At 39.4% G+C, this 27,469-nt stretch overlaps 1 protein-coding gene across 3 annotated transcripts in view; it reads left to right on the top strand.

Annotated features, from left to right (window-relative positions):
* Positions 1-17,797, top strand: part of VAMP4 (vesicle associated membrane protein 4) — a 36,294-nt gene extending 18,497 nt beyond the window's left edge. For 2 of the 3 annotated variants that reach the window (XM_004384109.2, XM_023738464.1), the window contains exons 5-8: positions 6,518-6,618; positions 7,562-7,641; positions 11,487-11,538; positions 12,636-17,795. In XM_004384109.2, the coding sequence (XP_004384166.1) occupies positions 6,518-6,618; positions 7,562-7,641; positions 11,487-11,538; positions 12,636-12,664 (262 nt within the window). In that variant the 3' untranslated portion in view covers positions 12,665-17,795. Of the gene's footprint in view, positions 1-6,517; positions 6,619-7,561; positions 7,642-11,486; positions 11,539-12,635 lie in introns of all 3 variants that reach the window. The other variant, XR_002825260.1, reaches the window with a different exon arrangement.
* Positions 17,798-27,469: the final 9,672 nt, after the last annotated feature.

The following is a 27,469-nucleotide window of genomic DNA, read 5'->3' as shown; positions in this document are numbered from 1 at the left end:
TCCTTTTGTGATTGACTTATTTCACTCAGCATAATGTCCTCCAGTTTCATCCATGTTATGAGATGCTTCACAGATTCATCATTGTTCTTTATCGTTGCATAATACTCCATTGTGTGTATGTACCATAGTTTGTTTATCCATTCATCTGTTGACGGGCATCAGTCGTTTCCATCTTTTTGCTATTGTGAACAATGCTGCTATTAACATGAGTGTGCATATGTCTATTTGTGTGACGGCTCTTATTTCTCTAGGATATATTCCTAGGAGTGGGATTGCTGGATTGTATGGTATTTCTATTTCTAGCTTTCAAAGGAAGCGCCATATTATTTTCCAAAATGATTGTATCATTTTGCATTCCCACCAGCAGTGCATAAGAGTTCCAATCACCTCGCAGACTCTCCAACATCTGTTATTTCTATTTTTTTTGATTTGTGCCAGTAGTACCGGGGTGAGATGGTATCTCATTGTGGTTTTAATTTGCATTTCTTTAATGGCTAGTGATCATGAGCATTTCCTCATGTGTCTGTTGGCCACTTGTATGTCTTCTTTGGTGAAGTGTCTGTTCATTTCCTTTGCTCATTTTTTAATTGGGTTATTTGTCTTTTTGTTGTAGAGGTGTTGGATTTTCTTATAGATTTTAGAGATTATACCTTTGTCTGACTTGTACTCTCCAAAAATTTTTTCCCAATCTGTAGTTCTCTTATTAGTCTTTTGGTGAAGTCTTTTGATGAGTGTAAGTGTTTCATTTTTAGATGATCCCAGTTATCTAGTTTATCTTCTGGAGTTTGTGTGTTGTCAGTTATGGTTTGTATCCTGTTAATGCCATGTATTACAGCCTGTAGCATTGATCCTATTTTTTTTCTATGAACTTCATAGTTTTTGGCTTTATATTTAGGTCTTTGATCCATTTTGAATTAGTTTTTGTATATGGTGTGAGGTATGGGTCCTGTTTCATTTTTTTGCTGATGGACATCCAGTTTTGCCAGCACTGTTTGTTAAAAAGACTGTTCCCCATTTGATGGACATTGGGTCCTTGTCAAAGATCAGGTGACCGTAGGTGAATGGATTTACATCTGGGTTCTCAGTTCTGTTCCATTGGTCAATGTATCTGTTGTTGTACCAGTACCAGGCTATTTTGACTACCATAGCTGTATAGTAGGTTCTGAGGTCAGGTAGTGCAGTTCTCCTACTTTACTCTTCTTCTTCAGTAGTGCTTTACTTATCCGGGGCTTCTTACTTTCCATATAAAGTTAATGATTAGTTTTTCCATCTCTTTAAAGAATGTTGTTGCTATTTGGATGGGGTTTGCATTGTATTTGTGAGTTGCTTTGGGTAGAATTGTCATTTTCACAATGTGGAGTCTATTTATCCATGAGCATGGTATGTTTTTCCATTTACATAGATCCCTTTGCATTTCTTGTAGTAATAAAACCACACACATTTATTATTACACAGTTTCCATGGATCAGGAGTTCAAGCATGGCCTGACTGGGCCCTCTGTGCAGGGTCTCACAAGGCTGCAGTCAGGATGTTGGCCAGGGCCATGGTCTCATCTGAGGCTCAGGATCAGGCTGGTTGTTGTTGGCAGAATTCATTTCTTTGTAGTTGTAGAACTTGTGGTGCTTGCTTCTCCAAGGCTGACAGGAGAGAGTGTCTTTGTATTCAGGGAATGCCTAAGCCCTCTTTTAAAGGGCTTACCAGATTAGGTTAGACCTACCCAAAATAATCTTTCTTTTCGTTACTCAAAGTTAAACTGATTCCAACCCAACCCGCTGCCATCGAGTTGATTGCATCTCAAGGCAACCCTATAGGACAGAGTAGAACTGTCCCATAGGGTTTCCAAGGCTGTAAATCTTTACAGGAGGAGACTGCCACATCTTTCTCCTGCAGTGCAGCTGGTGGGTTCGAACTGCTGCCCTTTTGGTTAGCAGTCGAGTGCTTAACCAGTATCCTACCAGGGCTCCTGTTAAACTGGTTAGGGACCTTAATTACATTTGCACAATCCCTTCACCTTTGTCATATAACAGCATAATCACAGGAGTGATAGCCTGTCACCTTTGCCATCTTTTGTTGGTTAGAAGCAAGACAGAGCTTTCACCAACACTCAAGAGGAGAGAATTACACAAAGGCATGGATATCAGGGACAGGAATCACAAGACCTATCTTACAATTCACAGTGTATTATGCAGTGTTGAAGTTCTACCCATTCATTATACAAATTAACTAATAAGGATTTAAATTGTTCTTCCACTGATATTTATGGGACATTGCACTGCTGCTCTAAAGCTGAGAACTGGTTGATCCCAGAACTGTGGCAGATAATGTGCAAGATGAGCCTGGAACATCAGAAAGTAATGCTCAGAGTATGTTGGACACATGTGAGAAAGATGTAGAAACCAATGTGAATGAGCCCCCACTGGCCAAACCTGGGCAAGTATTAGCATCAAAATAAACAATAAAATTTCAATATTATAATCCATCAGCATCCCTATTTTACAATAAGAATTGAGGCTCAAGTAACAAGTGTCAGAACTAGGGGTAACTGACTTATACAATATGTGGATAACTGCACTTCTTGGAACAGTCTAAGTGACAAATGTATAGTTACAATATAATGCTAAATAAATGAAAATAGAAAGCAAATCCTTAGATTTGGAAAGTGGTGCTCTTGTCTCTGGGGTGATGAGTTAGAGCCTTTCCTCCTTCTGGGGAGTGACCCCTACTTGATAAATTGCATTTGGACTATAAGTGAACTGCAAGCACCTGGTAAGAAGCCATAACTTTGGGCTTTACCTGAGTGTGGTATAACTCGTATAATTGAGCATGCCCCTTGTTGCCAGGACCCCTGGAAACTGCTTACGGGGCTATGACAGGAGAAGTAGTTTCTCTGGAGAATGACAAGTCTAAGTGTCAGGCACATGGGACAAGGCAAGGCAAGGCCTCACTGCTTCGACTGGTAAAGATACAATGAGCCACTTTTAGATTCAGACAGTTTATTACTTACATAGACACACAGACAATGAATATAAGTTGCCAACTCCCCAGGTCCTTGTCCCTCACACCCAAAATGGCAATACCCAAACAAAAAGGGGTGGATGACTGCAACGGAAGTTGTGGGATACCCCATTGCTAAGGAGCCAATTCTAGACTGCAGCTAAGTGGCCTGTAGGCAGCAGATATGCCTCGCAGGAAGCTTCATACCTCATCAGAACCTGGGAGGCGATAACACTGTCTTCTGAAGTCCAGGGGAGATAGGTGAGTGGGAGATGGCCTTATAAACCACTCATCCTCTCGTGTTCTGGGAGGATCATGAAACATTCTGCCAAGACTCAGATTAGCTGTGGTTCAGGCCTTCTCCTGCCTGGCCTATGTGAAAACACCAGGATGGGACGGCAGAACTGTTCCCTTACACTGAACCAGAGTGACTCTTGTACCCACGTGGTCTTGTTCTCTTATGCCTCAGCTGCCACTAGAGAAGGGGACTCCACTGATGACACACCTGTTTTTATCCTTTGTTTCCTGTCTGGTATCCAGCAGAGTGAGCCTGGTACTGGGCGTGACCTATTGGGTCTTTTGAGTATGATTTTCTAGCTGAGCCCCAAAACCACTGCCAGTTGTACACAGTGGATATTGTAGAATGTATGTCTAAGTATGTATGCCAGGCATACACAAACATACACACGAATATGAATATGTACATATTAAATTATCAAAATAACTTTGGCGATTACAGAACTTTAGAATAGTAAATATAATGATTCTTACTCTAAAGCTGAAGGCCTACCACATTTAGTAGGAAAGTCATCAATATACACAAATTAAAATTTTTTGGGACAACCTCATTGTCTTAGTTATTCTCTCACAGTCTAGGAGGCTAGAAGTCCAAATTCAGGGCACCAGCTCCAGGGGAAGGCTTTCTGTCAGCTCTGGGGGAAGGTCCTTGTCATCAGTCTTCCCCTAGGTCTAGGAGTTTCTCAGCACAGGGACCTGGGTCCAAAGGACTTGCTCCACTCCTGGCTCTTCTTTCTTGGTGGTTAAGAGGTCCCTCCCGTCTCTGCTTGCTTCTCTCTTTTATATCTTAAAAGGGATTGACTCAAGATACAACCTAATCCTGTAAATTGTGTCCTGCCTCATTAACACAACTGCCCCTCATCCTGCCTCATTAACTTCTTAGAGTTTAGGATTTACATCACATAGGTAATTATATCAGATCACAAAATGGAGGACTACCACACAATACTGGGAATCATGGTCTAGCCAAGTTGACATACGTTTTGGGGGGACACAATTTGATCTATAACATTCATGAATGCTCACCTAACCAAGGCATGACTTACCATTGTGCTCAAGATGGTGGAGCACAATTTACCGAAGGACAAATCTCTGGTGTTAATTTAGTACCACAAATTCCTAGCAGTGGTGAGTTTTTTATGTTAAGATATGTTATTATCTATCATTTATAACATTCCAGTGCAAGATATTTCTTGTCTGCATGTGCAGATAATGGTATAGACGCAGCATTGTTGCTTTATTTTAATTTGATTGGCCACTATTTATTTATTTATTTTAATAGTATTTATTGTGTTTTCAGTGAAGGTTTACACAGCAGTTTAGGTTCCCGCTGGTTACATTCTTTACAATGCGTGTACCTTAAAAGGTCACAAGATGGGGATGTTAAGTATGAAAATAAATATTTTCTTTATGAAATGAGGGATGAGTGTTGTTGTGTTGCAGAGCGTGACTTTTTCTCTTAATGGAAGAGTACTGGCATTTATCAAGCATGTGCTAAGTGTTAGACACTGTGCTAAGTGCTTGAAAAACACTATCACCTTTAATTCTCACAACTGAGATGAGATTATTCTCTTCATTTTAAAGGTGAGAAAATATGAGGCTCAAAGAGGCTTGCAAAGTGACTTGCAAAGTCACACACACTGTAAAGTGGTAAAGCTGGATAGCAAACCCAGGTCTGTCTGCATACAGAAGTCGGGCTCTCTCTCTTCAGCCGTCACAGCTTCTCTGCTGATATTAGAATAGAGAGATTTCAGGAACACAGTGCTATCAGACTCTAAAACCAAAACAAACAAACTAAACCCGTTGCCATTGAGTTGATTCTGACTCAGACCCATAGTGACCCTATATGACAGAGTAGAACTGCCTTGGGATTTTCTAGGCTGAGAGATTTTCTAGGGAGAGAGCCCGACTTCTGTATGCAGACAGACCTGGGTTTGCTATCCAGCTTTACCACTTTACAGTGTGTGTGACTTTGCAAGTCACTTTGCAAGCCTCTTTGAGCCTCATATTTTCTCACCTTTAAAATGAAGAGAATAATCTCATCTCAGTTGTGAGAATTAAAGGTGATAGTGTTTGTCAAGCACTTAATCTTTACAGAAGCAGATTGCCACATCTTTCTTCTGCCGAGTGGCTGGTGTGTTCAAATCGCTGACTTTTCAGTTAGCTGCCAAGTGGTTAGCCACTGCACCACCAGGGCTTCTCTCTCCCCTACTTCCCCACCCACATCCGGTCAATTGCTTAGCTTTTGAAATATCCCTTCTTCTTATGTGTATTCTTTAGCCTAGAGCTTTCCCACCATCCACCACCTCCTTTACTCTGCCCAGTTACCCTGATCCAGGCTGAATTCACGTAGGCATCAGTTTCTCCTGGAACACACCTTTCGTGTCCATTTTGGAAACTGAGTGTTTTCATATGTTTCTAACATATCTGGGCAAACTCTTTATTACCCTTAAAAAAAATTAAAAAAAAAAAACATTGCTGTCGAGTTGATTCTGACTATAGGACAGAGTAGAACTACTCCTTAGGGTTTCCAAGGAGCACCTAGTGGATTCAAACTGCCTACCTTTGGCTAGCAGCTGTCGCTGTTAACCTCTATGCCACCAGGGTTTCCATTATTATCCTTAGTGTATACAATATAAGGAGCTGTAGTGACGCAGTGGTTAAGCACTTGGCTGCTAACTGAAAGGTCAGCAGTTCTAACACACCAGCTGCTCCACGGGAGAAAAGACCTGGCAGTCTGCTCCTGTGAAGATCACAGCCTAGGAAACCCTATGGGGCAGTTCTACTCTGTCATATAGGGTCGCTATGAGTGGGAGTTGACTCGATGGCACACGGCAACATCAACATGTATGTAATATTCATAGCTGTGTCTGTGTGGTGCCTCAACAGCCTATTGAAAAGAAAATGAAACTGATCAGAATCAAGCTGTCTAACTAAATTCTGCTGTTACGGGGCATTCTGACAGTATATTAATTTGCTTGTGGGTTACATTACTAGTCAGAAGCAGGGCTGAAGTAAACTGTCTTTAAGTTAAATTAAATTGTCTTTAATTGCCCGAGTACTTGTGCTCAGAAATGGAAGAACATTGCTACAAAGCCTTAAACTTAAAAATTTTGTAGTTGCATAATTCTCTGAGAACTTGCTATTCTCTATCATAGCTAATAAAAGTTTCAAAAATTGTAAATATTCTCAAAAGAGGAATAAGTACTTTTTTTATTTCAAATAGTGTTCAGAATCAGGTGGATGAAGTTATTGATGTCATGCAAGAAAATATTACAAAGGTAATTGAAAGAGGGGAGAGACTAGATGAACTACAGGACAAATCAGGTACAGATGCCTTATATACTTCTTGATATTATAATCTGTGTTTTAGTAGCTTATTCTCCCATTTGTCTAGCCAAAGTTTAGGAATGATGGCTTAGGAAACTGACATTTGAATCTTAAGTTTATGATTTTAATGGTTTAATTTTAGCTCCCTTGTCTTTGTATCATCCTATTATTGTATTATTTCTTTAATTGTTCAGTTGAGAAGGGAGAATTTAAAAATTCAGTATTGAAAAGTTAGAATAAATGACACTAGCTGATTTTTTTCTTTTACTCTGTTACGTTTTGTGCTTTGTAGTTCCTTTGATGTCAAGGATTGGAGGTCTAAGCACTTTTTTCTAACACTTATTTCAAAGTTACTTGATATTTTTATGTTTTCTTTGGTAACTTCATAGTCCTTTACGGACAAGCATTAGTCTTTGTATCTATAACAGTTCCTGGTATATATCAGGCGCTCAAATATTTTTTGAATGATGAATGGCTGAGAGATCATTAATCCTCGAGAGACTTATTTAACTAAAAAACTTGTTTTACCACTTTTAAAATACATATTGTTTTACTTCAAAATCAGTTTACTTTTTATATCATCTAGGAATCTAACCTTCTTCACATGTAAATATTTTTCTTTAGATATGCCAAGTATTTAAAATTTTAAAGGACATTTCCTTACCAGAATTTACAAGTTTATTTAAAAGCATTGATGCCCTGGAAAACTTCTCTTAATCTTACAGTCAAAGTGGATTAAGTAAACTGACCTACAGCAGTTATTTCTTAAAATATAGAATGCTAGAATTTGTGGTTGGAAGAAACAGAGGATGTTTTTTTCATGCTTAAAAAGGAATGAATTGGTAGAATTAGAAATTAATATTTTCTTGTCATTGTATGACTAGATAAACGAATCCTGTTATGTCATTTAATCCTTCTCTCCATCCTCTGTGTGGTATAGAAAGTTTATCGGATAATGCAACTGCTTTTAGCAACAGATCCAAACAACTTCGAAGACAAATGTGGTGGCGTGGATGCAAAGTAAGTGAATCAGAAGATATTAGTTATGCTGGATAGCATCTGAAGTAGTTTTCAAAGACACGAAGGAAAAAGGGCCTCTAGATTATAAACTCTGTGAGGACAGGGACTACAGCTGTCTTGCTTATTATTATGTCTTCTGAACCTGGGACAGGTAGGAACTCAATAAACATTTGTCAAAAAATTACTGTTGGGATGGGAATAACTAAAGGAATCTATCAGTGCCTGAACTGATGCTTTCACAGATTCCTTCATAGAAGATGATCCACATTTTATTAATAACTGGCTCTAGACCTAGTATCTTATAACAAGTATAGATTTTTATATTTATATTCTTATAATTTATCATTAGTACTTTTTAGAGGCACCTATAGCATTAAACGTAGCAATACTAAAAAAAGAAAATGGAAGCTAGAGAAAATTATAATTTTCTGTTGAAAGGGGAAAAAAAATAAAACTTCATATATTAGAATTTGTTATGGAAAATGGGGTTAAGAAAAAAATCCCTCCTATCCGTCATTATTCCAGACAGTGTTTTATTAGACTCTTGGAAATTTTTAACAAGGGAAAAGAAGGGTAGACTCACTCTATACTAATACATTCCTGCAAAACATTTTATAGAAGCTAATATACCTCAAGTATGGCTGCTAATCTTTAAACAGAAGGTGCTTCTTTTATGATTTTATGGTAAATTTCATGTCATGTGAGCAAAGCCTTTCTTTTTCTCCTGATTCTATGGGTCATTTTTTACTTTGTTGAAATCTTAGACATGAGCTCATTATTATTAGTCTCATTTTTAAGTTTAACAACTTTCTAAACTTGAGTTTGCTATATGCTGAGGATTTCTTCCAGGAGTTGCCTTGAATTTACTAATTTTTTTCTATCTACTTGATGAATCCTCTTACTTTCAGAAGTAGAACTGCATTTCCCACCCTTGTCTAGAATGTTGAGTCTTGAAATTTTCTATTCTATACACTAGTTTGAAAGAACAAAAGGTCCATGAGCTATTCAGTTTCTTTCCCCCGTCACACACACACCCATTCATATAGCCACAACAGAATGACCGTAGTGTGCATCTTGCTGAAACTGTTCTCCCCGCTCTGAGCAGAGAGCTGCTCCAAGCCTTTATTTACATGACCCACTTGGGCACACACAGAGTTCAGTACCTGTCTTACCTTTCAGTGTGACTGGGGGCAACCCTTTATACCCTGGCAATTGAGAGTGTGAAAGGAAGCTATTACATCGAAGAGCAGGCAGCTCAGGCAAGCTAGTATTCAAGCTTTAGGAACTCTAGCTTCGGGAACTCTATCTGGGGAGAGTGCCTAGTCTTCTTTAACCTATCTAAAGACTTTCATTTTATGCTTTATGGGCTTCAGGTAAGAGGAATAGTATACTTTTAAGGGGGAAAAATTGAATTATATTCTTAAACAGTCTCTGTATCACCCTGAGGACCTTTGGGAATTGCTAGTATCGACCGTATATTGAAAAACGTTTTTCTATAACTCAACACAGATCACTTAGAGTAGCAAGTATTGCGTCAATCTCCCTGCACCCCATTAGTACCTCGCTGTGCTACCACTCATCTGGGTCTGCCTCTGCATGCCTGCCATTTTCTGGATTGTCTTCCAGAATGATGATTTAGGAAAGGTTTTAAGAAAAGGACAGAAAACAGATCAGTGTTGCCAGTGACTAAGGGTTGGGGTGAACTTTGCATATAACGGCATGAGGGAACTTCGTGAGGGAATGGAAATGTTCTGTATCTCGATTGTGATGGTTGACAACTGCCTGTATTTGACAAAACCCATGGAAATGTACTTTAAAAGGATGAATTTTACTCTATATAAAGTACAGGTTCCTCCCCTATCCGAAAATACAGCATCCTATGGAAACCTTTTGTAAGCCAAAATGGCATAAAGTGAAGAAGTAATTACCATTAATTTATATGGGAAAATTTTTTGATTGTTCCCGGACCCAAAAATTAACCTACCGAATCATACCAAATAGCACATAAAACCCTTACAAGCTCTCTTAGGCTTTTCTGATGCCTTAGGACACATCTGGCTAACGGATGCACAAAATAAACCAAGATAAAGCATAGTTGCTGACAGATACAGTCAAAACTATGGCAGCTAGATGGTGAGATGCTGAGTGTAGTTCCCAGGGAAGGAGCTTGGCAACACCATCCCGCTGCTCACTGCTCGCTACTCCCCTGCAAAACAAAGGCTGAATGCTATTTCCGCCTTTCACCTTTTTTCATAAAAGTGAAGATCCTCTTCAGATTTCTTTCCGCTAGCGAAAACAGGTGCTAATGTAGGTAGGTCTTTCGTAAAAACGAAGTGGCCAAAAGTGAACTTCCGAAAAGCATGGCATACCTGGTATACCTTAATAAACTTGACAAGTAAATAAACTAGTGACTGGAGTGTAGTAGAGAAGGAGGATCCCTAACACCTCTCTAAGTATCTAGGAAGCTCAGATAAACGGATTTTTGCCCATGTCATTTGGAAGCAGAGCTTTGAGTGTATATGAGTACAATATTGCCATTTTTGTCTATAAACATTTCCTGGCAGTGCTAGAAATCCAAGGAAGAAAACTCTACTCGTTGAGGTGTCTAAAACTGATATTGATATTTCCATTTAAATGTTCTAAATGTTAAGGCTAGCACACATTAACAGGGCAAATTAATGTATGTTTTGGGCAAAGTTGAAAAACTAAAATTCCAGATTGCTTTAGAAATATTTTCAGATTAAAAAAAGATTAAAATACTTTAGTTTATAGTATTATGTGAACCCAGACACCTACTAAAAATATAACTCCTATCTTCATCTGGCCTGAGTCTGTATCTACAGTTTTTGGTTATCATAATTAATAATTTTTATAGGCGCTTGTGTGCAAATTGCCAGGCTTCCATATATCCCTCTGGGTCATTTTGTTATTGTCATGAATGTAATGCCACTAAAATGTCACAGTAATTTATTTTAGCAACAGCTAATTAGGTACTTGGTTGCTATTTGTAATAATCATCAGAATATTTCATCTGTTTATGATAACTGGGTATCTTTTTTTCTGAGTGAACCATCCTTAATCAGTTATGTGTGAAAATGTTCGATTAAAAACAAGGCTTTAATTTAAATTCTTCAGGAAAATCAAATCAGTTTATAATTTCTGCATTTTAGGATTAAATGATGAGTGGGGCAATTTTTATAAAGAAAGATGAGATGGGCATACAAAATTAAGTAGCTGACCAAAAGGACTAATCTTAAGGTTTCTCCTTGCAGTTGAAACTGACACATGGAATGCTCTTAGGCAAGATATTGATTAAATTAGGTTACTCACCTAGAGTCAAAATTTCTCAAATGCAGATAAAAATGCCAAGAGGGAACTAAGGGTGGAAAAAACTATCAAAATCCTCATATACTTTGAGAATAAGTGCTATAAAAAATGCTGGCTTAAATCATGTAATTTTGAACCATTTGGCAATTGGATGCCTGTGTTACTCACAATATCCTGACACTTGAACAGAGTTATTAAAATATCATTTACTTTTCCCAGTCTCATATTAGAAACAAGCTTGAGAGAGAAAGGGTCCAGGCCCATGAAAACTCATTGTTACTGTTCACTGTAGAGTACAGCCTTGAACAATAAAATCCAGCCAAGAAAAACCCTCAAATTTGGGGATGTGAAACAGCCAGCAAGTTGATGTGACAGAAAATTTGAAAACCTTTCAAGGAATGTGCCTGTTTATTGATGATTTAGTATAACGTGATACATAGCACAGCGGAAAGTTTTGACTTTGTTAAGTTGAACATTAACATCTTTCTTATGCCTTTTTTTTTGTGTGTGTGTTATAGGTAAAAGCCATTATGGCTTTGGTTGCTGTTATCCTTTTGCTAGTGATTATCAGTAAGTATTTACTGGAGTATTAATATTGGGGACATCATTTGTTTTAGAGTTCATTTTAATTCCCTTTTAAATTTATTTTCAGTTGGCTTAGTATGACTGATGTCAGGACAGAGTAATGACATCTTACCTGACTCAAGGACTCTCAGCCTGGAACCTATGGATCCATGGGAATGCTCTAAATTGAGAATGTGCAGATGTACATTTTTATGGGGAGTAAATTTATATCTTATCTCAGATTCTCAATGAGAATTTCCCTCTACCTCCCTGCCTCCCCTTCCCCCACCCGCAAAAAAAAAAAAAGGACTGAGTGACTTGTCCAAGGCCAGAAATGGATACTGTTACACTCAGGACCACAACCCCCATTTTCTATTTATTATTAACTATCAGGTATGGCAGATTGCATCTTATAACATTGTGTTTGAAGGACAAGATAAATTCTCTAGATGATGAAGTTTTTTTGGTTTATTTGTTTGGTGTTTTTGGATTTGAGCTTGACTTTAGCCATTAGAGCATAGCTACTGCTCCTTTCTCCTTAATGTTCTTTTTTTAAAGTCAGATAATTTTTAATATCTTCTTTTCTCCAAAGCCTGAAAGTGTCTCAAAATAACCATTGGGAGAACTCTATGGCACTACTCTCTTTTTAAACAGAAAAAAGTTTTGTTACAAAGAAATATATATTTATGGTGGACAGTTTGGAAAATGTGGAATAACATACAGTTAATATAACTATTGTGTATACTCTAGTCTCTTATGATTATAAGCATGTTTTTCGAAAAATAAGATAATATACATACTTTCTAATAAATATATTGTGAATATTTTTCCATGTTGTTAAATATTTTTTACAATATTTTAGCAGCTGCATGCTGTGCTTATACCATAATTTATTTGATCAAAATGCCAATGTTGGACATTTAGGTGATTTTATGAAATTTTTGCTTCTCCTTTCCCACTTAAGTTATCTAATATCTCAGATAAAAATTTAGTCCTCATTAGCTATTTCCAAAAGTGAACACAGCTACGTTTAGGAATATTACTTCTAATATAGCATATGCATCTGATTTTGATATGTTCCTTTTTCATTTTTTTTCTTGCAGTTCTTATAGTTGTGAAATACCATGCTTGATTTGATGACAGAGATCTTCATTAAATAAGATCTGGGACAATAACAATAAAAGATTGCTACATCGTTTAAATGAAACCTATGTATATAACTTTCAAAACTTCTTTTTCAAGAGACTAAGAGGAGGCAAGTATCACTTCAAATTGGAGCATTGAGAATGTCCAATTATCTTCTTCCCTTCTAACAAAATGTACTTCTAATAATTATGTTTAAGGCAAAAATAACCAGCCTCTATTTTGCCATATTCCAAGGATCTAATTTGAAACTAGATACTTGCCAGTTCATTATTTGTGTATATAGTTAAACACTGATGATATTTCATACTTTTATTTTAATGGCATAAGAACTTGAATTACTGCCTCAAGGTGAGAGTCAGGCGGGGGGTCAGGGGGCCTGTGTAGAGTACCAGATCATTATGCTGAAGGAGATGCATAACCATTCTGTTTGCAAGGAGATCATTCTTCTCACATTACTATTGCTTGGCAAGCAGTTTCTACATGTTTATGGGTGTAACAAAAGCTAAATGTTGTCAATGTTGCTGCCTTCAGGTATAACTAAAAACATTCCAGTAAACCTATTTTTTTACCATATAAGGGAATGTATAGTAATATTTTGGCATTTGGATTATGGAAATGGGAAATATGAACAGTGTGAAAATCATAGTATATCACCATAAAACTGGAGATAATAAAATTATTGGAGAACGTCATTGGAGTGTTTGAAAATGATCAATATATAGCTGCAAATCATGGTCCAGTCTGTTTTCAGTTAACCTCCAGTAAGGCGGGACCAGTGATAATGTGAGTAGATGAAATCCACAGGTAATTTATTCCCTATTTTTATTTTCATTAATAGCTTCCCTTAACTCCAACTAGCCCTTTAACCAGAAGTGCTAAAAGTGACAAAATTATCTGCCTTGAATCGATACCTTTGCGTTCCCTTGATCATTTTCTGGGTGATGCATGTTGTACAATAAAGTGTCGAATCAGCCAACAACAGTGAGTAATAAGTCAGGAGCCTAGGTAATCTGTGTACAGAGTAATCAGTCAGTAACTAGATGCTGGAGGGGCATCATTAATCTTGACTTGTTTTTGTAATGATAAGATGTATTGTTAACTTTAAAGTGTGCCAGCCTCCTTGTGTTGTTCAAGCAAATCATTGTGAAAATACATAGTCCAATAATCATGTGTGTGGGGAGGAAGCTTTATAATAAAATTGGATATTTTTCAGAAACTTACGTACCTGGACATCTTGAGAGTGTATACTCTCTAAGGAGTTTTATAAACTCCCTAAATTTGATTTAAATAGGAAAAAAATGGTTCTGTATAGGTTTTTAATTTTTTTTTTTTTTTTGGTCATTTTAATTCAAAATGTTTGAAACATAGAATCTGTTTATGGTTTTTTTATTTGTTTTGTTTTAAATTCTGCAGGATTACTACTAAGAGACAAAATGTTCTGTTTAGAATGGAAAGAAATTTGAAAGGAGAGAGCAGATTAAGAGACACTCAAGACACCTGCAAGTTATGAAGATCTAAATATAGTGGTTAAATTTTATAGTTTGTTAAGAGTGTTAAAAAAAGAGATAAAGGTCTTACATACTGTGGAGTGTTGTCTCTAGTCTTTCCACTCTTTGTAGATTCAACTAATGTAAACAGCTTCTGGGCTCTAGTAAATCCTGTGAGAAAATGGGAGACCCAAGAAAATGAACAGTGTTAGAATTGTTGTAGCTAATAGTTTTAACTGCAGTGGAAATCTTTTAACTGAGTGGGCAGAGTCAGTCCTGATCTATGTATATATGTCCTTTATTTGGGATTGGCACTGGAATCATAAGTGGCTAATATCCCATTAGTTGGTATAGAAATCTGATTTCTCCAGAATATCAGTCAGTGAAGATGAGGAATATTTCTGAAAAACAGTATCAGCCAGAATCCGCATTTCCATTGTTTCTTTTAATAAAGTACACCACTTTTAAAGAAATAATTACAAGAAATAAAATTATTAAAAATTTTAATCATAGAAAATAAAGAAAATATTTATATGACAATAGTGGATATACATAATTCTATTTGTGTTTAAATATACTGCTGCTGAGATTACTGGTGGCAGACCTGTTACTCTGTCAGAACTTTGCAGTAGGGGTGGTTTGATTCACAGTTTATCATTTCATCTTTCTTGGTCTTGATTAATCCTGAGATAGTTAAAATGGCTAGCATGTTTGTGACTTTATTGTGGCAACCTAGGAGAAAATAAAAACAGAAGAAAAAGTACGTTTTTCAAATTGATGCCAGGCCCACCTTCCTTCTCTCCCTTAATCATTCTTTTTCTCACTCAGCTCAGATCATCCTGCACTTGAGAAACGAAGCTTTACCACCATCAAAACTATCATTATTTAACAACAATGAAGGTCAGCAAAAAAATTGAAGTAGCTTTGCGAATACTAGTTGATACCTGGTGAAATCAGGTCATTCTGTTTTCATAATGCCTGAAACGGACACTTGAAGCCTATTACCCTGCAGCAATTTTATGATTATAATGCTGATTAATTGACTCCTCCTGACTATAACTCAGTGATACCTGTGGTCTTTTGGTTCTTATATCCTAGCAAAGCTCACTGGAAATTGTCCTTCGATTGTGTAAACTGAGGGATTTCTGGATTAAAGGAAAGTTCAGTATTGAAAATGGAACATTATCTAAAATGAAGGAAGAATATTTAGCACACATCAGATATAGAAATATTTTGTGCTCGTTCTCCTGTAGATTGCTGATTATTATAGTCTTTCTGTTCAATTACTCTACATTAGAAAAACTTCAGCATTTTTGATAGCAAAAGCTGGCATCTTTCATCTCTGTATAGTATGTGGATACCCTGAAAATGATACATGTACAGACTGAAGAGGCAAGAATAAAAAGAAATTGAAATCTTTCATTGCCAATATACTCTTAACCATGCTTGATGCCCTTTCAGCATTGTTGCGCATGCTGACTCTCTGCATCACGTCTGTATATACAGTGTGATTAGAATGTATGCAAGAAACTGTTTTTTACGTTGAGACTGAATGCCATTAGATGTCCCTAACTGCACTGAGTCAGAGAATTACTAAGTCCAAGATAATTCACTGTTCTGTTAGTCAGTTCTGTGTTTTCACATGGAGAGGTGACTGGAGTCAACTTTATTTTTCTGTGAGAAGTAAGAGCATGAATCAATCAGAAAGCATTCATACATTTATATTAGAATGCAGTGTAGTGCTTACATTTGTGCAGGAAATTGCTACAAAGTCATGTAAGGATACTATGTGTCATGAGGAACAGGAGGTGCCCAGCTTCTCAGTCTGTCCATGATTGCCTTTTCCACGTTATAGGTGAATGGCACCATTCCTTCGACTGGTGTAGGGCTTGGGTCTTCTTTATAAGTTTGATGTTGGTCTTACTCTGACTTTTTTTTGGAAATCAAGTAGAAAAAGGGGCAGGGGACTGCAAACTCTTATTCTGCTTCCTGCTTTATTCTGAGAAGCTGCTTGGAACAAGTGAATAGGAATTAGAAGGAAAGCCTGACAGACCCAAGTAAAGGGGAGTAAATGTAAACTTGATCTTGTGAAAGCAAGGACCACACCATGTTTCTGTGTCTCCCCAGCACAAAGCTGTGCACCTGGCAGGTGCTAGATAAGTGTGTGTTGAATGAATGTTTAAAGAATGGATGTGCCTAGGAAGTCACAAAGATGGCAGTATGCTAGCATGTAAGTGAGAGTTGTCTTCCATGGTGCTCACTTAAGAGGTGACGTGATTGACATATAGTGGGGCCTTTAGCATTTACCAGGAGATACTAGTGCCATTCTATAATCATTGAATATAGAAGAATCCTGGTTTTAGAGTATTCCATTAGGTTCTTTGGGGAGCCCTACTGGCGCAGTGGTTAAAGCACTCACTTGCTAACTGAAAGGTTGATGGTTTGAACCTACCAGCTGCTCTGCAGGAGAAAGATGTAGCAGTCTGTTTCTGTAAAGATTACAGCCTTGGAAACCGTATGGGGCAGTTCTACTCTGTCCTGCAGGGTCGATATGAGTCGGAATCGGCAATGGGTTTATTAGGTTCTTTACATTTGAAGAGTGTTGAAATCAAGTTATCTATTAGCTGTTTTAAGGCTACAAAGTAAATAGCATAAATCAGCAGAGATTTTGGTCAGTAAAATGTAAGAAGTCAAACTGTAAGAGAATTCAAGCACTTTGTTTTTTTGCCTTAGTATATGTATTATTCTACATACCACACTCCTTTATTTAACCATTTTGATAAGTGCCTTTGATGTTTGAAGATGTATGATGCGAGATGAACTAATGTAAATGTCGTGTGCCCTGTTCTCTAGCTTCTCAACTGTTCATAACCATTTTTACCAGTGTTTCAAAGTTTAGTCCTTTGTTTTCATATCAGATATATATTTGTAGCCCCTCCATAGCGAACAGTAAAATAAACTGTTTCATAGAAAACAAAAATTAAGCACTTTGGCTTATTCAGTATGTGTTACCTGTTGCCTTAACTTCAAAGCATAGCTTATTGAAAATAAATCTGCCCAGTAATCCCTAATTTAATCATCCCTGTTTGCCAATAAAGTACACAGAAGAAAAAAAGAAATTGTTTTACCAAAAACTATACCCCACACATAACCTATTGACAGAATCTGTTGACAGGAGGAATTCCTAAGTATAAAATCAGAGTCATAATGTGGAGAAAACAATTGGTGGAGAATGCTCATGTTTTATGTCAGTGCCGCCCACTTGAAAGAGGAAGGTAATTTCTTGGCTCATGGATTCAGACTCATATGTCTCAGTCTGAAAGCTTGGCACCCCTCCCTCAGCTGCTGGGGTGCTGCCTTTAGAGGCAGCCAGAGTACTCATTCTTTCCAACCACTCTCCACCCACACACTAGACTTTGTCTTTTTAATAGCCAGAAAAGGTGTGGGAGGGGGATGATACTGGGGCATGCTGTACCCTGAAACAGGTAGTCTTCACAAATAAAGTGGAATGGAGATGGGAAGCATCCCGAGAATGATTGATAGTATTTAATATAATTTTACCATTCAGCATGTGAGAACCAGGCAGGAAGGTCAGATCCCACTCACATCCAGCAGAGTCACACTTAGTAAATGCCTTCTGAATGCTAAAAACTGCCCTGGAGCAGTAAGCCTCCTGCTTTTCAGCTGTAGGTATAAGAAAGGGTTTGGACTAGTAGCCAGAAGTGTAATTGAGGGAGGCCCAATGCAATCACTCACCTTATTTATTGAGTAGAAGTCTAGATCTCTAAGGATGTCTGAAAAGATAGAGCATGGGGCCCATGAGTAACTGTAGCAACAAGGGAAAAACAACATCCTAGATCACTCCCAGTAGCAAACAAGCATACTGTTGTTTTTTCTGTCTTAAACTCTCTTTTCCCCACCCCCCTGTCAGTTTCACGCCGTATCTTTGCTCCTCTTCACAGCAGTAGTCCTTGAAAGATGTCCATACTTGCTGCTCCAGTTCTTCTTTGCTCATTCTCTCATAAATATTTCAATCAAGCTTTTGCCTCCACTCCACCAAACCTTCTCTTGTCAAGGTCACCAGTGGCCTCTGCATTACTAAATCCAGGGGACAAATCTTAGGCTCCACATCAGCAGCATTTGATGCAGTTGATTACTCTCTCCTCCTTAATACACTCTTCTGGGCTTGGTTTCTTCTTATCTCACTGGTTGTTCCCCCTCTTCTCCCCAGCTCTTAACATTGGAGTACTCTAGGGTTCGGTTCTTGGTCCACTGTCTACCTACAGCCCTTGGTACACTCCCTTGGTAATCTTACAATTTGAAGTGCCATCTGTATGCTGACATACTTCTAGTTGATATCTTCCACATGGTTTGAGTTCAGAGACTCATAGCCAGTATTCTATTTGACATCTTCATTATTATTCATTTCACATTTAACACGTCCAAAACAGAATTCTAATCCCTTCTCCCAAACCTACTCCACATGCATTCGTTCCCATCCCAGTTGATGGCAACTGAGTCCTTCCAATTGCTTAGGCCTAAAACCTTGGAGTTTTCACTGATTCCCTAATTTCTTTCACAGTGCCTATCCAATTCACTAGAAAATCCCCCAGGTTCTACCTTTAAAATATATCTAGAATCTGACCAGTTCTTTTTACCCCCACTGCAACCACCTAGTCTTTAGCTATCATCATCATCTCTCACCTGGAATACTGCAATTGTTTGCTAACTCCCTGCCCAGTTAGTCTACCAACGTGGTCGCCTCTCCCCACAGTCTGTTCTCAACAGAATGGTGAAAATGATTCTTTCAAATTGTTATCAGATCAGTTCATTCCTTTGCTCAAAACTCTCCAATGACTCCCCACCTTCCTTAGACTAGAAGCCAAAATCCTTTCAGTGGCCTACAGGGTCTCATGATGTATACTCAGGTTACCTTTCTGACCTCTGCCTGCATTCTACCCCTTTACTGTGCTGCAGCCACACTGTCCCCTTTGCTGTTCCTCAAACACACCAAATCACGCAGCTCAAGTTCTGGGTTTGGGCCTGGTATGACTTTCATCAATAAAGACAACACCAGGGTGGGGAACAAAGAGAGGATTTATTTCGAGCTTGTGCACAAGCTGAGGCAGAGAGGAATGCAGTCTTCAGGTTCTGCGTGTCTTGGGTTACACAGGTCACATCTTTTATACTCTGAGGAAGGAGAAAGTTCCTAACAAATCATACAACTACAGGTTTTTATATACTCTAACATACTAAGGGAATGAGCACAGTACAGTCCTAATCTTATTATATTGTTAACATGTCTCATGATCCTGTTAAGTCTCCACCTAGGGGATTGATTTTTACTATGTTAGTGAGCCCTTTTCTGACCTTCAGGCTCAAGGTTCTGGTGCAGGGGTTAGTATTTGACAGTTGTCTTCTTGTGGTTATTGTTCTGAAAGTTGAACAGAGAGTTGGTGTTTTGTTCTTAGCAAGTTTTGTGTATACTAGGCTCTTTCGGGAAATACTGATGGTATCAACCAGGCATTCCCCCAGGGAAACTCCCTTTCAACTGATCGGCTGCTCATAGCGGATCTCGTTGTGGAGATGATTACATTATATCAGATCTCATCATGGAGGTGATTACATTGTTACATAACTGCCAAACTACATCATAACTGCCAAGCCACTGAGAATCATGGCCTACACGACCTTAACTGTCACATATGCCAAGCCCTCACTACGACAGTGAGTGTCATAGTGAGTGCTCAATAAATAAATGTTGAATGAATGAGTCACTTATCCTGAAGATACAAAGGAAGACCATAATTGAAAATTATGTACTACAGGAACTAAATGGATTTTTAAAGTACCTCAACATCCTCAATAGGATGTAAAGCATGGCCTCCATAATTCATAAAGCCATAAAGAGAGAAAAGGGTGAAATGAAAGAATAATTGAGTTATGAAGGCAACTAGGTCAGCTTGTGACCCTAATACTCCACAACTTGTTTTCTCCTTTTCAAAATGGGCAATTGAGAGCTTGACATGACTAACACCATGATGAACCTATAAGTTTTTTCTTTTCTACCTGCCCTCTCCTTTCTGCATACTTTTGTTAATGACTTTGTTTTGTTCTGTCAGGCCACCTGTGACTTATGACCCCCCACATAAAGATTAGAGCCCAGATGTCCAGTCTGTAAATCTTAGGCTGATAAGGAGATGTCTGGCATGTATCTCTTTAGTCTGATAAAGAGTCTCTTGTAATTATCTGGTAATGAATAACTCATCGGGCCATGCCATCTGCGGGCTACATGCGAAAAAGACACTTCTAACCCTTGAAACAGCCATGTATAAGCTCTAATGTAAAATTGCCTTTCGAGACTCCATAAAGACATCCTGCGTGCTGCCAGACTCCCTGTTGGTGTCATTTCCTAAATAAACTTTCTCTCTCTTTCTGACTTGGAGTATGTTTCATTGACTGGACTGCTCCAGGGCACAGACCCTAATTGGGCAACAAGCTAAAAGGGGAACAAGTTAAAATAAGTAAGAATTTCCAGGAAACAAGTTGCAACATAATTAATTAAACCCTTCACTGAAGCAGTAAAGAGTAGAATTGACTGCAGAATACCAGTGATGTGGAAGAGAGACTCAAGAAGCTGCCACATACCACAGAGGAAAAAGACCAGAACTGTAGATGAAGAGAGTGTTAATAGATCTAGGAGACAAAAAAATAAAGATTACCAAGAATTATATTGTATTCTCAGGAAATAAATCCAAAAAAGTGAAGAAGAAGCAATCATTAAAAAAAGAAAAAAGGCAATCCAAGATGGTGGCATAGACAGAAGACTTATAACGTTCCTCTTGCAACAAAGACCTGAGAAAACAAGTGAATTAGATATAGAGGTCAACTTTGGAAACCTCAGCATCAAAGGCAAGGCTGAAGAATCAGACCAAGTGCCAGGTGGATGGATAGACTGTACAAAAACAGTGGACGCAGAGAATTATGGATTGCTGGCACCCTGCCAGCCTAACCTGCTCAGTGCAACCATATTGAGACACAGGAAGCAGCGTTCCCAGCCGAAGCTCCTGTCACCTGGTCCAGCCAAGCAGAAGCAACTCTGAACCCTGTCCAGAGCCAGGCAGGAATGCTCCCCGCCCTGTGAAAGTTAAGTGCACTCACCTCACCCACTGCACCCCCCCAGGGCCCCCATGCTGGAGGCCTGTGGACCTGTGGTCCCCCCCCACCCCCTCATCTATCCCCCCCAACATGGTCACGGTCTGGTGGCACCCACTGCTGCCCTGCCCCCTGAGCCAGGGACCCACAGACAGGCAGCACTCGCTTCTCCACCTAGCCACTTGCACCTGTGGACTGGCGGCATCCCCTCTTCCACTGACCCACCCACACTGGGGGCCCACAGAGCAGTGGCACCCCCTCCTAAGCCCAGCCACCCAAGCTGGGGCCCGTGGGCTGGTGGCGCCCGCTTCTCCGCCTGGCTGCCGATGCCAGGGGCCCGGAGACTGGCAGCAGCACCTCTTCCACCCAGCCAACTGCACCAGGGACCTGAGGACTGGTGGTGCCCGCTTATACACCCAGGCACTGGAGCCGGGAGCCTGTGAACCAGAGGCACCTGATCTTACACCCAGCCACCCGTGCCGGGGGTCCAGACCAGCGACGCCTCCTACTCCCTCCAGCTAACTGCTCTGGGGGTCCTAGGACGGGTGGCACACTCTCACCCGTGTCATGGGCATGCCCTTCTAGCGGGCACCCCTGCCTCTCCCCCACCCCCACTTGTACTTTCCTCTGACCATGCTGCCTGCTTCCTCCCCATGCTGCCTTTCTGCCGGTCCTTTCCACTATGCCATCTAGAACCATCTTTATTGTCACCAAAGTACTCCAGCATGCTCAAGCTCTGGTCTACACAACAGCTCTCACCTCCTTGCCTTCATTTTAACTCAGTTTCCCCTTTATGTCTCTCAGGGGAAGACTACATATTCTCCAAGGTCCCATAGAGCCCAGGGTTGGAGGAAAAGAGGATGGAAGTGGGAGAAGTTTCCTTACTCCTCAGTGCTTCTACCAAATGCCCAGACTCCCATCGTCACTACGCATGCAGACACACACACACTGCTGGGTTTACCATTCCCGGTAATCCTCACTACCTTAATCCCACCATTATTATTGTCTAGGACAGCATCAATGTATGCGTAGATGATTTATCCAGTTCCCTGCTATGTAGTTCTAACCTCATCCATTCGATGATTTTCACCTGCTCACCATTTTAGCAATTTCTTTCCATGACTACATGCGTAACATGTATAACCTGGACTTTTCCTGGCCCTTAATCATAAACTCTACTATTCCACTAACTATAAACTCCTATCCTTCCAACTGTTTTACTCTCTTCCTGTGACTCAGTCTCATCCAGAACCCTCATTCCTGAACCATCCTATTTTCTTAAAGTTCACAGGCCCTTTTTGGCTTCCCTTTCTTCCCTTCTTCCAAGAATCTCATGGCCCGTCTTTCAAGCTATTATTTTTGCCAATACCCTTAACTGTTTTTCCTACTTTGTTTTTCACCCAACTTATCCTGCAAAATCCTGACGCAGTCCAAGTATATCCTCCCAGCCCTTCACTTGCTGAGTGTTTTGGGGAAGTCAAACAATGGACTGGGCCTCAATGGAATCCTCTACTGCTGCCCATTTTTTCCTTCCCAGTTTCCCTCAGTAGCTGTTCAAAATCTCTTTCTCCTCAAACATTTTTTACAACCCCTTCTCTCCCATTCTTCCTACCCCCCAACTCTATTTCACAGCAGATAACCTAGCTTCCTACTTACAGAGAAGAATCTATGTCAACAGGCAGTAAATTCTTCAGATGCCTCCCCAGATACCTAAAAATTAGCCTCCGTCTGCATATACACTTTCTTCCTTTGCTTATGTCTCTGGAGAAAGAAGTTCTCCTTCTACGCAAGCAAGGTTCATAGCAGGCACTCAAGAAATATTCCACAGAAAAGAGGGCAGGAAAAAAGAAAAGGAAGAGTAAAAGAGAAGGTTGGAGAGAGGAAGGAAGAAAGGAAGTAAGGAAACAAACCTGAAAGCCTTCCAAGCAAAATGAAGTTCTTACAGAAATTTAGAACAGGTCTTATGTTTTATTTTTTAATGGTCATATTTTATTTACACTGCCCACAGAATAACTATGTGGATCTGATTTGGATAAATTATCTGGAAATAGCTTGTAGATTGTGTTTTTATACCATCTTAAAAAAAAATGTTAATAGAGATGTTAGAAGCTCATGATTATGTCAGAATTTGGGAGTAGGATTTAACATATAGGCAGCTATTAATTGTATTTTAAATGCCTTTGAATTTTGAAACAAGAAGGACATGAGAACACAATTTTTGTGTAACACTAAAAAGTTATTTTAATTAGATACTTCTACTATGAATAGCAATGCAGCACTAATTCATCCATATATTAATGTAAAGAGAATTCTAAGATTCATTTTGCTTATTTTTAATCAAATTCAGACAAAGAGAGAATATGTTCTATTGATTTCTTCTGTATTTTTTAGTTCCTCTCATGAATAATGTTTCTTTTCTACATTCAAGTTTTTACTCCACAAAGAGGAACTCAGGAAAATTTTAGACTTGTTCAAGTAATGTCTTTATAGTGACCCCCAGTGGCAAAACGAATGAACTTGTCAGTTTTAGTAATCTGCATTTAGTGGTCTTTCACACGGATAAAATCTTGGCGATAATAACAGTAAGTTCCATTTTTTGGAATTTCCCTTCTGTCAAAGTGCCTTCATGTTTTTCCTTTTGATTAATCCAACACCACTAAAAGTACAAATGGCATTATTCTTATTTTTAAAAATCCAAATTATGGAATCAAAGCAATTATGAACACACACATTTATATTCAAGTTCTAAACCTATTCTTTTTCATTGTAACTTTCAGAACCAAGGCTATTTTATTTTGATCAATTAAAATAGTGTATCAAAGAATATAAGCTTTTATAGAAATCTTTTTTAAGCCTAAAAGATAACTATGTTTTGTTGTCATGTTTTCAGCTCAAAATAAGACTCACCTTGCTTTTTTAAAGCTTTTTAAAAGAAATGGAAGTTTTCTCTATACTTGGGCAAGCCCATTTATACAGATGAGCTACTTTCTATACAAATGGGCTGAGTTCTAACAAGATTTTTAAAACTTACTTGAATTTTATATGCATGAGACTCTTAAAATTCAAGTGTATACTGTGCAAAATAGCAACATGAATTTAAAATGTGCATCTGTGATTCTCAGACTATATTATTATGAACATACCATCCATACTACCCCATCAAAGGGTTCTGATCACACTGGATTGTCAGGGCATGTGGATTTGTGATCTCTGCATTCATAGAGCGAACGTCTAGCTTATTCCTTGTTCAAGTCTAACACATAGTAGATGCTCAACTTAAAAGGATGATAAATTGGGCAGATCTGATGTAAAAAAAAAAAGTTTTTTCGAAGACTGTAAACCTTTTGGCCTTAGACCTCTACTGTTATTAGTTTCTCCATTTGAGGGAAAAACTGATTTTTATGAGTCTCACTCAACTATTAGAAATAAGCTAAAAACATAGCCCTTTAGAAGTCAAAATATGGCTTCTTTTACTTACATATGTAAATGATTTCTTCTTAAATAATAAGATATCTTCACACATATGAATTAGTTCATTTAATATCAGGTAGAATTTGGATGCTCAGTGCAATTATTTAGCATTCATTAAGCTTTTTAATTTGGTCCAATATTTAAGCTAAGAATTTGAAGGTAAAATGGGAATCCAATTAAGCATAAAGAATAGCTGCAGAGACAGATACACTGTCTGAAAAACAGATTTCCTCCATGGATTGCTTTTATTTGCATTTCTTAAACATACTCATTATATTCTGAATGCTGACTTAATGCCTGGATGTTTAAAGGCTCTGTTTAATTTAACTGCACTTACATGACCAGATAGAAAAGCGATGCCTGCTAAAAGTTGTCAAAGGTCAATGCATGTCAGTTTATACCACCCATGGGCTTTAACTTCTTCCAGATTAAAAGAGGCAGACTTGTTGAAAGGCAAATGCTTGAGCAGGTAGATAGGACACATGTATAAACAAATAAAACAAATAAAGAAGTCTGCCTCCAGCTTAGTGGTAAATTCTGGCCCAATTCACAAATTTAATCTCAAGTGAAAATAGTGCCCCCTTTCTCAACCAGAGGCTTCATTTTGGTTATTTTTTCTACTCCAGGATCTCTGATCATGCTACATTTAGACATGATATTCATTTGGTGTGAAAGCAATTTCCAGACACATTTGCCTCCTAGTCAACCCTCTATTGTAGAGACAAGCTTGATGCTAAAATACTGCTGTGCCTGGAAGATAAAAGGCACAGTGAGGGAGCTAACATGGTGCTATAGATAGAAGCAGCATGCTATCCCTCTACAGCAAAGACCCAAAAAACTAAGTAAAACAGATACAAACGTCATTCTGGAACCCTAAACATCAAATGAAGGAACAAAGAACTAGATCAAGCACCGAATGGAAGAAGAAACTGATGGAGAACAGAGAATGAGGAGAGCTACAAAGTGAAGATCCCTTACCAGCTAATGTGGCACAGCTGCACCATCTTGGAGCGCAGCCAGCAGCGACCTTGACAGGGAATATGGGAAGGCAACTTCATGGAGCCCCCAACAGGAGACAGAGCATCTGGTAACCAAAGATACACCATTTCCCACCCCTCACCCTTCTGCCCTGTATGCTGCCTCAGCCACTTTCTAACAGACCATGGTTGCTCAGCCAGAGAGACACCGACTCACTGCCGCCCTGGGACTTCCCCACCCCCACTGGCCGGCTCCTTCAGTACCATATTTTTTTTCTCTTTCCCTTTCTCCATTTTCCTTCTCCCTCCTACCTAACCCGCTTTGCTGCCTCTGCCCCTTCCTTATAGGCCGTGGCCTGCCACCCAGTGAGGAGGACACCAGCTAATCGCCACCCCGGTTCCACCCCACCCCCAAAAGCTAGTTCCCTCAGTGCTATATTTCTTTTTTCCACCTGTTTCTTCTCTCTCTTTCCCTTCCTTCCTTTCCTTTCTTCTCCATCCCCCCTTAGCCTTGTGTGCTGCCTCCACCCCTTCTCAATGGGCTGTGCCACACTGCTTGGCTAGAGAGCCACCAGCACAGGCCTCCCTGGGTCTGCCTTGCCTCCACCTGCTGAGTCCCAATGGGCCACCATTTTTTTTATTTTTTGCTTTTGTTTCTCTTCTTTCTCCCTCCCACCTACCTCAGCACATCACAATTTCTCCCTTTCCTCTTGCCTCTCTGTACCACCCAGAGTGCCATGCCTCTGAGCAGCACATGGACCTCCGGACTCCGGGACCCCACCCTGTGCCATCCTCTGGCCACACCCCACTGAGCACTGTGCTCCTGAATACCACCAGCACAGACCTCTGGACCCCTACACCCCACTCTGCAGCGCCCCCCACACAGCTTCACCAAGTGCCATGACCTGAGTGGGACCAGTGCAGACCCCTGACCATAACCAATGCCACCCTTGGCCTCACCCTGCCAAGTGCTGTGCCCCCTTTTGGGACTGGTGCAGACCATCAGACTCCCAGCCCTGCGCACCGTGCTGACCCCAAACCTGCGCCCACCAGCTCTGGTTCATGCCACAAATGACCCATCCCCACCCTCTCCCCTGCTTGACCTGTCCTGCTGCATCATAGCTGAGCAACCAGCCTTGCCCACCTGGATAGGGTGGTGAGAACTATCATGCCTACAGAAGAGCAAGCAACAAAAAAATGCCCAGCCTGCCTGTGCAGACATAACCAAATAAAAAAGTAGGATGAAACAAACAATCCTACAATCAATAAACTAAGGAAATAACTAAATATCTCGCAGACAGCTGAAATATCAAAGCATATTAAAAACACAGGACAGGATGGCTCCAGTAAGAGACCAAAATAAAACACCAGATGACCTTCTGGTAGAAGAAAATGCACTGGAGCTACCTAATAGGGAATTCAAAAGTCTAACATTCAGGTCTCTCCAAAAGATTAGCAAAGAGAACAAGGAAAACACAGATAAAACTAAGGAAAAAATAGACAAAATCATGGAAAATACAGATGAAATCAGGGAAAACACAGACAACGGAAGAATTCAGAAAAATAATACAAGAACAAAATGTCAAAGTAAATAGTGCCCAGCTGCCACCGATGACTGCCCTGACAGGGAACACAACAGAGAGTCCCTGATGGAGCAGGAGAAAGGTGGGGTGCAGAACTCAAATTCTAGTAAGAAGACCA

The sequence above is a fragment of the Trichechus manatus genome, unplaced genomic scaffold (genome assembly GCF_000243295.1).
Source record: "Trichechus manatus latirostris isolate Lorelei unplaced genomic scaffold, TriManLat1.0 scaffold00117, whole genome shotgun sequence".
In the NCBI taxonomy this organism is placed as follows: Eukaryota; Metazoa; Chordata; class Mammalia; order Sirenia; family Trichechidae; genus Trichechus; species Trichechus manatus.
Note: the sequence above shows the minus strand (reverse complement) of the source record. Positions and strands in the feature narration are given on the sequence as shown.